General features: G+C 33.8%; 1 protein-coding gene across 4 annotated transcripts in view; it reads right to left on the bottom strand.

Annotated features, from left to right (window-relative positions):
• LOC121739513 (breast cancer anti-estrogen resistance protein 1) overlaps window positions 1-17,890 on the bottom strand; it is a 120,980-nt gene that overhangs the window by 20,209 nt on the left and 82,881 nt on the right. The window contains exon 1 of one of the 4 annotated variants that reach the window (XM_042132011.1): window positions 4,891-5,137. The exons of the other annotated variants lie outside the window; for them this stretch is intronic. Within the exon in view, the coding sequence (XP_041987945.1) occupies window positions 4,891-5,106 (216 nt within the window). The 5' untranslated portion in view covers window positions 5,107-5,137. Of the gene's footprint in view, window positions 1-4,890; window positions 5,138-17,890 lie in introns of those variants that run through there. 4 annotated transcript variants of the gene reach the window in all.

Here is a 17,890-nt window from a genome sequence, read left to right as displayed (position 1 = left end):
AGTAGGCCCAACGTAGAACCATATCTAGTAGGCCCTACGTGGGACTATCCAGTAGGCCCAACGTAGAACCATATATAGTAGGCCCTACGTGGGACTGTCCAGTAGGCCCAACGTAGAACCATATCTAGTAGGCCCAACGAACCATATTATCTAGTAGGCCCTACGTGGGACTATCCAGTAGGCCCTACGTTAACCTAACAATGTTGGTCCTACACAAGTAAGCATGAAATATACCAACCGTAGGCCTTTTGACGGCCTTTATGTTGGCCCATTGTTGGCCAGCATCGTTGGCTGCTTTGCAATCAGGTGTGCCAAATCTAACTGTTGGCCAACCATGCGGCAGGCCCAACAAACTACCTTCATAAAATGCTACGTAGGCCCAACAAAAGAAAACAATGATGGGCCAACCATTAGGCCATCGTTGGCCGCCATCGTTGGCTGCTTTGCAATCAGGTGTGCCAAATCTAACTGTTGGCCAACCGAGCCAATAACCGAGGCCCAACCATGGACCAATGTAAATGTGCTATTAGGGTACCTTGATCCAAAATCTTTATTTTCGCTTGCGCACGGGGTGGCAACGTCGCGCACGGCAAATTACCGGTTAATTTTCAATACCAAAACCGAAATTAAAGGAAAACCGGTATTCTGCGTTTACCGGTTTTTACCGGTAAAGTGCAACCTTTAACCGAAATCGATTTCGGTTTGGGGTCAATGACCGAAACCGGTTTCCGAGCCCTGATAAGTAGTATTAAATTAAATATTTGTAGTACTTAAATAATAATTTCGAGAAGACATTGCATCTCTTAAATTTATAATCCTCTTAGCTTGGCTTCTCCTGCGCTTAAATTTAATTTCATAACCATTCGACCATCAATACTGAAATAATTGGCACACTCCGAGGCCCAGACGACTCGGACGTAAGTTTAAGAACCTATAATTCGCTTTCAAAGCCATAAATCGTAAAATTTAAAACGCAATTCGATAGTGACATTAACCCAATTGCAAAATCAGTTTCAGAGATTCGATCCTTATTATAGGGCGTAGTATTTAATCGGCACTTAATGTGATGACTGATGAATGAGCTTTTGTTGTTGTAAAATTCCTGTCGTCGCTCGATTTATTTGCATGAGCGTAAATCTTTGAATACACAAACCTTATAAAATTATAATAAAGCTCTTAAATAGACCGTGAAAGATCCATCAAAATTGCGTTTAAGGTAAAGCCGTAAAAACATTAGATACCATCAAAAGGGTTCCTTAAGAGGATACCACAGCAGCTAGAGAAATGAAAAAAAAGTACGTATAATATCTATAGCTGTCTCCCTTACCTCAAGCCTATACCGCAGAACGCGATAGAGACAACTGCAGAAAATCCAGAAAATCAACGATTCGTTGTCCCCTGATTCCTTCTCCAAAACTTAACCGATTTAAGTACTTTTTTCATTAAAGATTAAAAAAAGGCTTGAGCTGTGTTCCTATGTTTTGCTTTTTTTGTATAATCTATCCAAATCTGTTTTCTGGACGTTTGAACACAGTGGAAAATCTGGCCATTTTTTTGGGTTTTTGAACGTTCATATCTTATTTAATAATTAAATTATGAAAAAAAGGAAAACATAGGGACATTGTATTAGTGGCCGTAGATATTCAGGAAAAAAATTATAACTCTACTAGCATTATCCAGGGAGGAAACAGGGGACAGCGTTTGTATGGGAAAAATGGCGGTGTGGAATCCTCTTAATCCTCGCATAATCCTCAGCAAAAATATGTGCCAACACATCCATTCTAAACTTTACGCAGTTAGCAGAATCCATATCCAAGACATCTCTGGGCCCTACCCGTCTTTTATTAGATCTCATTAAAATTTGACACCTCCAACTCCGTTTGGCACAATATGCGGAACACAGTCGATTTATTTTACCTTCAACAGCATCTTTAATCTTTATACAGTCGACATAAGGATGATTATAGATTTTCCGATAATTCTGATGGGACTGAGGTAAGAAGCCGGGTTTTTGATGACGTTATGTAAGTTACAAGTCGTTATTTAATAAAGAAAGCGGACTATATAATTTTACGCGCATACTTATCCTGTGATTTACAGGGTTTTATGAAGTACGAAATTATCATGTTCAATATGATTTAAGCCCTAAAGTATTAAAGCCCTATAATAGCAGTAGGATGAAAACGAGGTCAAACATCGTTTTGGTAGGAGGATGGGGGAAGTTATTTACTGCCTTGTTTACTATAATTGCTTGCTTAAAACTTGAGTCACGCGCCTAAAGTTCTTCCATAGAAATATACTCAATGGATTCTGGGAAGGGAATTTTTAACATGTGGAATGCCCATTGGTAACGCTAAAATGACGGTGTCCTTTGAACTCGCTTATTCGAAACCGGGGGGTATTTTTTGCCCATCTAAAAGTTGATTAATCAATGAGATGCACAGAACTTTGGTGATATTTATTTTTTATATGACTAAATCCAAACCATTCTTAAATCTTAGCACTATTCTAAAATTACAATTGCACAAATTCAACACTATATCAAAGGCAGTTCAAACATCTCTGAAACAAATGAGGTCTCGGGCTATTGATATTGGGATTTGGGTTACAAAGGCAATAACTTGGTTATAACGCAATACGGGCCTTTGTCGATGCCAATATTAAATATTCCTCAGCTGATCGATGCTCACAGCTGGCTGGGTATGTCACGACCCCATCCCAAGGGGAGTGGGTGGCTAATGTGTTATAAATGCGTTAGCGACTCTAGACGTAAAGTCAGTGGATTTGCAGTCGCGTCAGTTTGGTTAGTTAATTCCTTCTACGACTATTGCAAAGCCTATAGATATTTTGCAGTCACGTATAGAAATTGACTGAGTTAGTACATTATGTATTTTAAGGTCTTAAACTTTGAATCTTATATTAATAAAGTTGTAGACAATATTACGTTTTAGTCTACACCGTACGTCATGCGAAAATTCTTTATTATGAAACACTTAATAATATTAAATAAATTGCTCTTTCAACTAAAAAAAAAAGTAAATTTGGTTCAACGCGAGCCAATTCGCAAAAAAAAACAATTTTATATCGCACAGCTGCAGTTGGCAAATCAGCTGATAATGCAATAATTGCAAGAGTGGGCGATTGGGGTAGGCCATGTCCGTTTCCGACAGACAAACGGACGCCGATATTTTTACTATCGACCCACAAACTTGGCACAATGAACTCCATGCGGGCGCTTTTGTGTCGTGTGATGAGGGGTTAACTTTTACGACATAATGGATTAATCGATTATGCTAATATTTTTTTATTTAAAGTAAAAGCACTAATATTTTAATAGTAGACTCGGAACTAATAGATGACACTTACGACAAAAATACCAAAAAAATAAGAATTACTCTAATTTTTTCTCAACACTGTAAATTTTATAAGCTTCTCAAGCTATCTGTTGACGTGAAAAAATGTATTAGGGACGCCTTCGGGAACAAAATTTTAAAATGGGATCAGTTTTCGTAAATAATGTGACCGCGTCAACACGCACTCGGCAATTTCTTAGCAAATAGGTTAAGGAAGGCGAAATTTTGCACGTAAGTTTTGAATAGATTTATTTGATTTTTTGTAATTTCTATTGATTTCATTGGATTAATGGTCATGTTGTTTACACTAATTAATGTTTATTTATGATTTTTTATCCATTTTCCCTAACAATATAAAAGGTGTCTACTGTTAGTTCTTGAAAATGTAAAAAACCTAATAGATGACATACAACTCATATCATCATTTTGCAATACGTACTAAAGTTATTTTGTAGTTTATTCTACTGCAAATATCATCACTATTCTCTGAAAATATAATTCTATTAACAAACTAACAAATTAGAACTACTGTACCTAAAAATGGACATATTAGACCTTGTACTGATCTAAAAATCGATTGCTTTAGTTTTTTAGCAGTAAAAAGAAGAAAAAGGAGAGCTGAGAAAAGAAAGAAGAAAAAAGAAGAGGCAAGAGAAGCATGGAGACTAAAGACTGAAAACAAATTTGCTAGGAAAAAATATATGAAAAATAAAAATAAAAGGAAAGATTAGCATGGAAGAAGAATGGATAGAATCTGGAGACAACGTGGATAATATTTCATATGCATGTAGTTACTATGATGAAGTAAATGAAATCTTTTGAAAAACGGAAAATAAAGACATAATAATAGGAAAAATGTTAAATATAATGTAATGTTCTATGTCAACTATTAGTTCATATTGGTGTCTACTATTAGTGATGTTCGTTTTCTGTGATGTCATCTATTAGTTGTTATGACTAAGTTTACAAAAAGACCAATAATATATTTTTTAATTGATTTGTCAGTGAATAATTATAATAGTTTTATTTTGTAAGAGTTACTGAAGACATGGAAGAAGTTATCAATCCTTTATTTTCATAAATATATATTTTACAACATTCAAATGTTCTATGTTTCCTTAAAGCGTCTGCCATTAGTGCTTTTACCTTAACTGTCCGCACCCTATATGTAATCTAATTTTTAAAAAAAATATTTTTAATATTAAAATAATTTGTTACTTATAGCGTTTTACTCATAACAACTCAGGTAAGAATTTACAGAAAATTATTTTAGCTTCATCAAATAGGTGTAAGTATCATAATTCATAATAAACAAAATAAAATTAAATGAATTATTTAAATATATAAGGGATTTTAGTTCGAAGTTTCCACAATATTATAACTTTTAAAATTAAATATTTAAATTACCGAAATTAATATTTAAATGCGAGAATAACGATAACGTCATTTGGTAAACAAAACACTTAACTTCATTTTTAAAACTACCGACATAAAAATTTGATCAAATGAAATTATTCGGCATTTAAAAAATACTAACCACTTCTTGTCTGCCATTTTCATTCGTTTTATTCGCGTTTTCATCGAATCGAACACATTTTTTCCCATTTTCATCGAATCTCACACATTTTATTTCATCCGTCACATATTTTTTTGCGTCATTTTTCACATGTTTACTATTGCACATATTGCAGCGTCTAATGCTAGATCTAGATATTTTCCGCACAAAGTCACTGAATTTGCCGTGGACGACCATCACTGTGTGATGTCAACTGACTACTGACCAGTGACCACGGGTTCTGACTCTGGACCAGAGTTATCAATAGTGACGTCACTGACCGCATAATATCACTTGACATAACGTCATTATAATTTTATAAGTCGCGAAACGAAACAAATACGGTAAATTATACTGGCTAGCGGCAGCATCAGCAAAGACCATAGACAGTAAACAAAAAGTTTTGTTCGGCGTTTGACAACATATTCTGATATGACGTGACGTGTAACATGTCAGATTTTGGTCGGATTATTATTTACTGTACCTATGTGCAGAGAATCAGTACGCTGAAGTGGAACTGGGCTGGTCACGTAGCTCGAAGAACAGACGATCGCTGGAGTAAACTTACTCTGGAATGGAGACCAAGGCTCGGAAATCGGGGTGTAGGTCGACCTCCAACTAGGTGGGACGACGATCTCCGCTTAGTTGCAGGCCCATGTTGGATGCGAGTATCAGGAGATCGGTTATCTTGGCGTTCATTGAGAGAGGCCTATGTCCAGAAGTGGACGACTATAGGCTGATATGATGATATGATGATGTATGTGCTAGTAGCGCCCTCTGCCAGAGCAGAGAGAGAGAGAGCGGAGGGTCCTTTGCGTAATATTCACTATTTACTTTAAAGAAAAATAAAAATATTTGCTACCGAACCGAATACATATGCGTCGAGTAAAGGCCGCTCTACACGTTGGCCGTGTTTGTCGAACAGAAATGGACGGCGCTATACCAGAAAGAAAGACGCAAATAATTCAATCTCTTTTTTTAGTATAACGCCGGCAAACACGGCCAACGTGTGGAGGCTGCTTAACATTTAAAGTAGCTTAATATACTCGTAGTTCTTTGACTTTTTGCACACTTTTTGGTTATTGCTTCCTATTTCCCAAGACGATATAGCATGTCCCTGAGATCATAATATTATCAAAGGGTTTTCGTGGCTGCCAAATGCCGATGTTGATCTGATTTTCTGTGGAAGCAACTTTGCACTCAATAATAGTTACCTATTTGTTTCACACAAAAGCGCATCTATGTGTTAAGGCTCAAAAGTATTTTTGTATCTATGATGTTTTTATATCACATTTATTTGTATCTACATATTTAATAGTACAAGGTGTTTTTTTCAATTACCATCCAAACTTTCAGGAGTAAATAATATACTCATATAAAAACTCCTTAGAGCCTCAGTGTCAGCAGTCAGCTGCAGTTCAGCACATTTGTATGAACAGTAGATTTTTTCAACTTAAAAAGTTCACGGCATACTAAAAGTTGCTTATTTTACTCCTACTGAATTTACTTTATATCCATAATATTAAGTAACAAGTACCGAATAACCACATTATTATTAACCGCATTTTTGGTACAACACTAGTTATCTCGACCGGTCGAGGTGCGTCACTCATCTGGCGTCAGTCCCTGATAAGTTCATCGTCTAGGAATCTAGACTCCAGGCTTACAAGGAAGACCTGACAAAAACCTATACGGTTAGATCTTGATTCCTGAGATTAGCTCATTGGGGAAGGAGAAATTCTTTCTTATGATTCTAGGGTTTTAAAATAGGTGTAAGTTAGAAAACCTTTTATATATACATGCCTTACTTAAGTACTTTGATTATTTAGCCCTTACCACAGAATACATATTAGTACAAGTACCCCTACTAACAAAAAGACCCGCTTGTTGATGTCGTAACTTTATTTTTCAGACGTTTTAACATAAAGCTTTAGATACAATTCATTTAACTTGTCTGTCAAGAAGTAAAAATAGATTTACGAATATAGTTTTCTTATGTTCAGCCAAATATTATTCATCATTAATATTTTCTGTTGCATATCTCCATATTTTCAAGCGATTGACTAGTAACATTCATTGTAACTTTGAAAACTTACCTGACTTGCACTCAAACCATTTAGGTAATGTGCCAAAATAAAGTCAGTGGTTTATAGTTCTGTTAAGCTGAGTTCGTAAGTGTGGGTCATTATACTATATTGAAGTTATAAAACGTAGGGTTTATCTGTGATCTGATGATTATGACGGCTTCCCACTGCACCGCCCACTTGCCAGTCACTCAAGCGATAACTCAAATCTATTATCTACGCCAACTTGCACGTATACTACGTGTTTACACTTTAGTGCTTTCAACTTACAAACTTATTTTAAACTGTGATTTGGGGCTTCCTAAACTTATTCTATCGAGACGCTCTTGTGTGATTGTTTTAGCAACAACCCCTTAAAGATTAGGACGCTTTGATAAGCAAATTATTGTGTGATAACTGAAGCTATCACACTGATCATTTCGGTGACTATTTCTGGTTACCCACTATTTAGACGTGATCCCCGAAATTGCTAACTCTTAGACAGTTTATATTATATTATAATAATTATAATATACATTATAGGTCTGTGTCCAAGAGTTAGGGCCGGTTTTGGGTATATTCAAACCATAAAGTTAATATACGGTCTACTTAGTTATATTAACTTTATGATTCAAAGCCCATAGAGTATAGATGATTCATATTAGGTACTGTAATAATAATAAAAAAATTGATAATTTAAACTTTAAAGTAATTAGTATCCCTAAATTGCCATGAAAGGATCATGCGTAGGGCCATGAGTGAGTCACAGCGATCAGGAGAACATCTCGCGTGAGGTCATTGCACTGATAACAAACCCATCAATGGGATAGTATGTTGTGACGTCATCGTCTAGCGGAGCCTAGCCGTAAGCCGAATTACTATGACAGCGGCATATTGATTAAGTAGGTACTAGTTGATGCCCGCAACTCCGACATTTTTCCGAGACAAAAATTATATTCAATATCTAGGTATGCCAAGTTTCAGCAAAATTGGTTTAGAAGTGAAGAGGTAACAGAGTCCAGACAGACAGACACACTTTCGCATTTACTTATAATATTACTATGTATGGGTTATGAATTTACACCTTTCTATAGGTACTTAGTTTGCGGTCCAAATAAATCACATTTTGGTATACATTTTACGCTTTTGACGTTTAATGTAGAGTTTTGTGACTCGACTCGGGTTTACTTAGACCAATTTAGACCATATTATTATATTATATTAACACATTCTTAGTATTTATGCATATTGCTGGGAAAACTAATGTGGTACGTGAGCTGAAGCATTTCGTCACATTTTATGGTGACTCGTGTCTTAAGGATGATAATACCGAATGGAAAACAACAACATTATTTACTCATACCATATGTAAGTACGTATGATGGGCAATGGCCGTGAGTCGTGAGTCGTGACTTTATAAGTTCAATGATCAATTTCTCTTTCCTTGGGTTTTTTTGGATTTTTGCTTACAATTTCCGTTTTTAAAAATAGTTCCCAATTTAAGTAAGTACCATCATATACCAATTATTATAAATTAGTCTATTGTAGGGTATGTTATTCGAATATTCGACGATTTTATTATTCGAATATTTGCCTAATTACTTTTCGAATAATTCGAATAGTAAAAATATTATTTATTTTTATTTAAAATGCTATCAAACAGAAAATTAACATGGAATAAGAACATAATTAAGTTTATTTCAGAAAAATAATATTATTTATGAATATTCTACATCTTTAATGATATATAAATCTGTTTTAGTCTAACTAATGAGTATACGACCATTCATCGTCGCCGTTGACCATGTTTTAGAAAAGTCTAATAAATTCATTTGCATGTTTTTAGGCAAAATAACGATTTCGCCTAAAGATATGAAAATGAAGATATTATAAACTCCTTTCAGTCATGGATTTCACTATCGTCAGTAATGGTCGCTCACGATCTGTATCCATTGACTTCTTTCAAGCATGAGAAAAATAAAAGGTGCTACGATCGAAAACGGTTTACACTTTACAGCCTTTCTTTTATTGCCCAGCTGTTAACTTAAAATATACATTTTTAAAGTGTTTAACGATAAAAATTAACTATGTCATTTACAAAGATTTATGTTGATAAAAGTAAAAATTAGAATTGCTTACTTCGTAGTATTAACAAATCCCATTATCAGGTACCACTTTTGTTCAGAGTTTTCAGCATTTTTCAAAAATTTTGGATTATTCGAAAACTTATGTAAAATATTCGAATTATTCGAATAGTAAATTTGTCGAATAATAACATTCCCTAGTCTATTGTAATTGGTATAGTTCAAACCTGAGGCAACAGCTACGTAGTTAAAAACTAATTTTATGAAATTTTATACATAGTGCAGAATGCAGATATTATATAAAAGTACTGAACTAAAATGATCAAGCATATTTTCGCCATATTTAATAATAATAATATACTTCTTCTATTAACATTCAGGCAGAAAAAATACTGTAATACACAGAAAAACTATAAAACATATCATGCACGAGTTGAGAAAGATTTTTTCATATTTATAATGTCTATTTCACATAATATTTTAAATGAAAACTAAATTCTAAAGTGGTTCTTCAATACTATTATCATACTCAGGTTCAACGTCCCGTCCTACGCAGAACTAAAGGACGTCTCGTCCTTAATTGTGTTCTATGAAAGGACGAATAATTATTGTTTAGGATAATTAATATTCTATTTTTAATGAAATAATGACACATCATATTTTTCTCTCCGTAGTCCCTACTTGCTTGTAAGCACGGAAAATAAAGGTGACATTAAAACCACACTGTTGTTTACTGTTAATTGTTAATGTTAAAAATAAGTATTAGGTATATTATACCCAGTGAGTAGTGACTTATACACAATATAGAGTACCTAGTCAAGTCAGGAGATGGGAAGACGACTTGAAATAACTTTATATTTTAACTTTTTTAACATAGTTCAGTAACGCGACTGACGTTGAATCCCCCGTCTGCGATACGACTGACGGTGCATTTTTGGTTAAGCATGACCTCAATAATCATCCATAAAATTTTCATTCGGTATAAAATCACTTTTCGCAATTATTTTTTTTACAACTTTGAAATACTCTCAGTTAACATTCCACCACGGGTGCGGTGACTGACGCTGATCATGTTGATTGATAAATATTAAGCTACCGCTGGACAAAAATTTGGTCGGTATGAAATGACTTAGCAAACGATAGCACTACCTCCCCTACTATATTATGGTTGCCCAAGCGCATACGGCATTCTCGCATCATAGTCGGCCTAGTCCAGAGGAAAGAACTAGTCAATACGTCTGGGACCAACTATTTGCGGGTTTCCTCACGATGTTTTCCTTCACCGTACGAGCGTCCGTATTATGTACTTGAGATCAGAAAATGTCTCATAGGTACACCTTCACCCGGGTTCGAACCTGCACCCTCTAAAAGTGCGAATTTTGGAATAAAAGGCTAATATTACTATAGTGACCTAATTAATATTAGGTCACTATAATAATTACCTAATATTTAAAAAAGTTAAAACAATCTAGTGTACAGCAGTTTGGTACACTAGAAGAAAAAGAAAAAATACCAAAGATTATTGTCTTCGTTATAATTTGCTTCCATAGTGTTGATTCTTTCTGGATTTTTACAACTGTATTTAACAACATCGAATACCACAGAGTAAATAAAAATTCTATTATTGTTGGAAATGTTGCAGAGCATATTATTTTAAGTTCACTTACACTAAGTGTATTGTTCTAATTATTTTACACTGGCTCGTACTCTACCTACATGTACTTACATACTATCTCGGTTTGACATAGGCAGTAGGTGTTTTATTTTAAAACATCTTATAATTATTCTAAGAAAACAATGTATTCTATTATTTTCCGCCCAACCGCAACCGCAAGTTTGAATGGTTTTAATACGAAATTGTATTATCTCTGTAAGTAAATAAAAGGAAAAACAACATTCGGTAATACTTTTTTCTGTTCGATACATAACTCTAAAATGTTATTTTATTATGATTCGTCATATAGATAATATGACGCCTCCGTGGTCTAGTGGTACAGAGCGCGGCTCTTGACTCGGAGGTTGTGGGTTCGATTCCCGCGTTGGAAACATGTTATTTCCAAGTTTGGTTAGGACAATGCAGGCTGATCACCTGATTGTCTGACAAGTAAGATGATCCCATGCGTCGGATGGGCATGTAAAAAGTCGGTCCTGCGCCTGATGACTGATCTCTCGCCGGTCGTGTCGGTCTTCCGTCCCACTGGGTTATGAGAGTAAAGGAATAGAGAGTGCTCTTGTGTACTGCGCACACACTTGGGCACTATAAAATTACTCTTGCGTAGCTGGCCTGGTTTCAATGAAACCGGCCACCGTCACCGAAACCGGTGTGGGAGCTATTATTATTATTAGATGATATGAAGAATATGTAAGTACGATGATTATACATGATTTTAAGTTTTATTTACACATTTGGTATGTTAACACTTAACACCACAGAAAGTTAATCTCTACTAGAACACCGTTACATAAACGCTGGATTTTAGTATCAGAATGGGGATTGTCCATTTTTTTTTTAATTTTGCTCATTACAAAAACATTTCGAGGAATAAGGTCAGTGATCGTTTTTCTGTATATAAACGAAAAAAATACCCATTAGTTACTTATATTTTTGAACAAATATGTTTAACCTTTGTTTGACCTTCAATGGCGTTAAATTAGCAATAAATTCGACCAACATTACGTTTCGAACTTTTGGTAAGCTTCTCGTATCAGCTTTCACATAATGAGAACTTGCATTTGACGAACCAGCCATTATAAATAAGATTGAAAGGAAAAAACATACTGCAGAGGTCAATTATTGGCCGCCGATGATGACGTCAGAGCGAAACTTTAAAAATTTATTGAGAAAAAACTAGCCAATGAATTTCAAAATTATTTAATTTATATTCTTAAAATACCCTATTTTAAGGAAAAAAAATATAAAAAGTACATGTGATTTTTTTTCGACAATGCCCATTGGGATAGTCCTCGTAGAGGGTTCAAATTACCTACACTCAATCTCATCTTGGCAAAATTTTTACATGAAAATGTTTTTGGTGGGATTTATAATATTAGTATGGAAGTATGGATATTGGATTATCGATGCTGTAAATTGTGACTCTACTGTCTAGTATAGGGTGAAACCGGTGAATTTATAGTCGCAACAAACTACAAAGTATGCCGGGTAAATATAGTGTAGTCTAGTGAGTAGTGAGCTGACAGGCCAATTTGTTGATACGAGTTATTCTCACTCATTAGTTGGATTGTGACGAAAATAATTCCTTCCATTAATTGGTGATATCTCTTGGGTTCGTAGTTTCATTTATTCAGTGTGTTGTTTGTAAAACGATAGGTTTTTCTGTAGCTTAGGTACTTTACATTTAAAATACGTAAACTAAGTAATAGTTTATTTTTTTATATACTTCTACGTAAAAGAAAACTATGGAACATAAAGTCTTACGAGTAGATAATTATGTTAAACTACTATTATAAAAATTAAAAAGAGACTATTTGTTTACTTAGGCTCCAAAACTACAGGACTTATTTTGATAAAATACACAGATAATTATAGAGTCGACGCGGAATGGCAAAGGTAGGTTATTGGGACTTTTGGTTGAGTAAATGTACCTAAGCTATGGTAATTGGTACCCACTGGAACACATTTTCTATGCAAAATTGAATGTCTGCTCATTACATTGAATTTACAGAGAGAAAAGATAGTAAGTCGACTCTTCTCTCTCTCAATCTAGTACCTAATAATAAACAAATCATAACAAAAACGGGTAAACGTTTTTGTTATGATTTGTTTATTATTACTAGATTGAGAGAGAGAGAGAGAGATAATAAGAGAACTGCAGCCATAATAGAAAAGTTTTCTGGGACACGCTCTGCATAAAGGAATAGAAAATGTTGAGCTCACTTCAATACAACTCGTTATAAATGGATGTAAACATAAATGATAATTACTTTTATCATGCTTTGTTTAAATGACCTGGTTTCGAATAAAAATGATGGTCCACGGACCACGTGAATGTAAACAGTGGCTCTATATTTTTGCAGCGGAGCTTTTTGCATGGAAATAAAAAAATTGGCCAGGTTTATTTTTATGAAATTAAAAGGTTTTTGATTTATTTTTATATTTCAGTTGATTTAATGTAACTTAAATTAAGGTTTACCATTTATGACGTATAAAAAAACTACTTGCTAGATCTCGTTCAAACCAATTTTCGTTTTTAGTTTTTATCTATACTTCTATACTATCTATACTAATATTATAAAGAGGTAAACTTTGTTTGTTTGTTTGTTTGTTTAATTGTAATAATTACCTTGGAAGTCGGATAATAATTAATAATACTGTTTTTTACCTTGGAAGTTGGAAGTCGGTTTAAATTTTTTGTTAAAAAATAATCATACAAAATATTTAAAGGCCTCGTTTAACAAATAACTAACATAAAAAGTTTAAAAAGGACACAGCGATAAAATAGTTAAAACTTAAATATCTAAAAAGTACTTAATTATTATTTTTAACAAAAATTAAAACCGACTTCCAGGGTAAAAACAATAATAATTTATAATGAACAAACAAGTATTAAATAATTTAATAATTCTTACTCTTTGAAGTGCCTTAGGCATAATTCTCCTAAACCTCAACTATTTCTGTACACAATCTTCATTATTTTGAAGACGGTACCAGCAATTATTATTGTTTTTACCCTGGAAGTCGGTTTTAATTTTTGTTAAAAATAATAATAATATATAATAATTATGGTATTATTTTAGAAAAATATTATCAATAAACTAAACTAAATAACATGAATCATATTATGGATCGTCGAACTATTATAATATGTTGATTCAATAATTCCAAGAACAAATTTTGTTTTACAATATTATATTATGTGGTTTACCTCTGGTGTCTAGACATTTTATATCCCTCCTGAGGGAGCTTCGTCCAATTATCAATATAGCGTCCATTCTTAAAGCCACCGTATACAAGAAGGCCGATCGTAACCGACCGATCTGCGCCGGTTCAGATTATTTCGGGCAGAATTGACGTGTTCTAACTTCTAGTCAATGATAGCTAGTGTAAGTGAAGTTCGGTCTCATCTTAAAATCACCTCTCCACGTTGCACAGTGTTTTAGAAATCCCCAAAATCGGACATGACTAAGTTAATGCAATAAGTCGATGGCGTCTTATATTTCAAATGCAAGAGAAGAACTCCAGTGTGCTCATTTTACTTCGTTTTTGACAAAATCGATTCACAAAAAATAAAAATATTGTAGTGTAAAGACTATACCAAAGTATTTTTCAGTTTTGACAGAAGTTGCGGAAATCATATAGGAAAGCAGAAAAAAAATAAAGTCTAAATATTTAAAAACATTAAAATCTCAGGAACTACTTTAATTGTAGGAATGAAATAAAGTACAAAATTTGTATCTCTTAATGGTCAGTCTAATCAACTGGGTAGCAAGTTTACAAACCCTCGTAATTAATTTAAATAAAATAATTTCGTTTTCAGGGAGTCAAAAAATGACTAATTTAAAAATTGATTTTCTCAAAAACGAAGTAAAACGCGCACACGGGAGTTCTACTCTTGCATTTGAAATATAAGACGCCATCGACTTATTGCATTAACTTAGTCATGTCCGATTTTGGGGATTTCTAAAACACTGTGCGTTGTGCCAAGATGGATAACCAATAACCTATAATAGCAACAAGATAGCAACAAGCCCTGACACAGTTAGGGGGATGAGAAATTATAAAAAAAAAAAAAAAAAAAAAAAAACCAATAACCTATATGTATTGTTAACATCTTTGAAAAGCTACGCTTCTTTTGTGATAAACGAATTTTGGTGTAACGAAGTTGCGGGCGTCAAATCGCCATCTATTAATAATATAATTAATAATTCCTTTCATAGTTTCGAGTTATGAAACTCGATAGGATTATTTCGACTGAACAGTCAAGCAGTGGATACATTAAAATTCACCATAAGAAGATAGAGAACGGCGAAGCATTAATAATATATTTGAGCCGGACAAGTTTTTGTGCCTTGTTGTTTTTATCGTAGACTTAAGAAGGTGTTACTAGTTAAATTTATTATCATAGCTTTACAGACAGGGAACTGAGAGTTATAAGTTAACGACCTGTTACGTACCATTTAATTAAAATTAATAGCTACAAGTACGTTCATATCTACTTTTAAGTTTTATCTTTTACCAGATAAAACTGTACCTGAGAAACTTATGAAGACAAAACGATTAAACTATAAATTAGTATTCTCATGGAATAACTAGCGTCTAAGGCTCGATTTATACAAGGTGTAACAAAACTAAGTGATAATACTTAAGGGTGTGTACGTGTTCCTTGTAGAGAGTATAGTATGAAAGTAGCAGCGCCGAAAGACCAAATCTTTTGTTCACTTTTGTATGGGCAAGCGCCCCAGTGTCGCGACTAGCGAGTTACCTCATACAAAAGTGAAAAAAATTGGTCTTTCAGCGCTGCTACTTTCACACTAAACTCTCTATAAGGAACACGTACACACCCTTAAGTATTATAACTTAGTTTTATTACACCCTGTATATACAATATTCATCTGCGCGAACGAGCGGTTTGACAAAGCAGTTGTATAATATTATATTATATAATATTATTTTATATTTGCGCGGACGCATATTATAATATATCGAGCCTAATGTTTGTTGACGTATGAGAATTACCTACTATATTTAGGGCGGGTTGCACACTTGCACCAGAAGCGTGGTTAAAGTTAAAGTTGTCAAAGTTATGGTTATAGTTAAGCTAACTTTAACTTTACTTTGACCACACAATTTGACAGATGACAGCTGGTCCTCAGGTCCGACAAGGCTTGAAATGAATGTGGGCAGGGCGCTGCTGGTAAAGGAGAACTGTCAAAAATAACGTTTTTGTATGATCACAGCGTTAGTTCCTTTTTTCGCCACGTTCATTCAAAGCCTTGTCGAGCTCAAGGTTATGGTTAAATATGGTGTCCATTTTTGACTTTAACCAAAGATTTGACATTTTGCATTGTAGTTATCGATAAAGTTAAAGTTATAGCTAAAGTAAGTTAGTGCAACCCTGTTTTTTGCTGTTCGGTCGAGACTGGATTGAAACATAAAGAGCGTTCACTAAACGATTTGTATCGGCCGATAATAATGCAAATGTACTGAAACCCCAATTTGGTCAAACTATCGGCCGACTAAAAGCTAGAGCTAACATAATAAAAATAGTCTGTTGTTACCCATAAAATAACTTAACGACCCTAAATGAGCTTTTATCTCAAACAGCAGTAAATTAGCAATACGACATAATCTGTATTTTATCACAGCTATAAAGAAATTTTACTGAGATCGTTATGAAAATACGACACTTATCAATAAATTAAGTATCTATATAATAAGATATTTATTAGGTATTATGATCTAACCCACGAGAATTTGATGAAATTAAATAATAAAAGTATTTAATTACACAATGGAGACGTAACGCTACACAATTTGATTCATCGAAAAATTATCTTGACATACAAGGCTAAAACGTTGTAAAGTAGTCATTATGTAGGTGGCCTTTTTAATAGTAGGGAAAAAATTGAAATCCTTGATTAATTTATTTGTTAACAAAAATAAGAATTAACATCATAATATGATTTTCCTTCAATAAAGTTGTCCGGTTCAATATTGCTACCTATTTTATATTTAAAAAAAAGCATACATGACAGGTGAATTGTCAATAGATGCATTGCTAAAATATGGCTTGTAAATTGCACATTGGAGAAGTGAGTAAATATACTTATTAACGCAATTACAGCCTTTCAGTTATAGAAAGACCTTTTAATAGTTTCAACATGATCCTTCAATGGGTTATGGCTCGTGTCATTGATACTCATCCTGGAAAAGATAATTTGGTACGTGTTGTGACAGTGAAGTGTAAAAATAACATTTTGAAAAGACCTGTAACTAAAGTGTGTTGTCTTCCAACAGACTGATATCATTCTTAGTTATCTTGTTTTTTAATATTGAGTTTACTTATATCAGAATTGTATTTTTGTAGGTTTTAGTGTTCTACCTAGAAATATGCTTTGTTAACATGTTCAATTAGAGCTTAGAACTTAATTATTTTTGTTTATTAAGGACATCACTAGATGTCCTTGGTGGGCGGCATGTCCGGTTCAATATTGCTACCTATTTTATATTAAAAAAAAAGCATACATGACAGGTGAATTGTCAATAGATGCATTGCTAAAATATGGCTTGTAAATTGCACATTGGAGAAGTGAGTAAATATACTTATTAACGCAATTACAGCCTTTCAGTTATAGAAAGACCTTTTAATAGTTTCAACAAAAGTTAATTTTCCAAAACTATATTTATGTAAACGTTTTCTAGTTTAAATACATTTAAACACTAATCTTAAAATATTTTATATTCTTAGTAGCAAAAATGATTACTTTTTTCGCGTAAACCATCCCTTTTATCAAAACTTAATTAGCCATAGATAATAATAGAGTTGATGTCGTGAGAAAAGTGTCGCGTGGGCAGCGCTGTTCCCAGAGGAGAGGGCTGTTTATTCAGAGCTATCTTCTGAAAGGACATAATATCCGTGACATAAGGTTCATTTTCACATAGATCGGAGGTAAAATAAATTTGAATAGTGTAATGTGATAAACAAGCGCTCGGTAAATATGAGCAGATTGTACTCTTTGGTGTAGGACGTGTAACACGTCATGTAAAAATGTGTCGGAGGATATATTTTGAAGAATAGCTAATACGAATTGATGAGATTATGGTATAAAGTCCTGGAAGAATCGTCGAAGAAATTGATTCCTATGGTCGGGTTATGT

The sequence above is a fragment of the Aricia agestis genome, chromosome Z (assembly GCF_905147365.1).
Source record: "Aricia agestis chromosome Z, ilAriAges1.1, whole genome shotgun sequence".
Classification (NCBI taxonomy): domain Eukaryota; kingdom Metazoa; phylum Arthropoda; class Insecta; order Lepidoptera; family Lycaenidae; genus Aricia; species Aricia agestis.
Note: the sequence above shows the minus strand (reverse complement) of the source record. Positions and strands in the feature narration are given on the sequence as shown.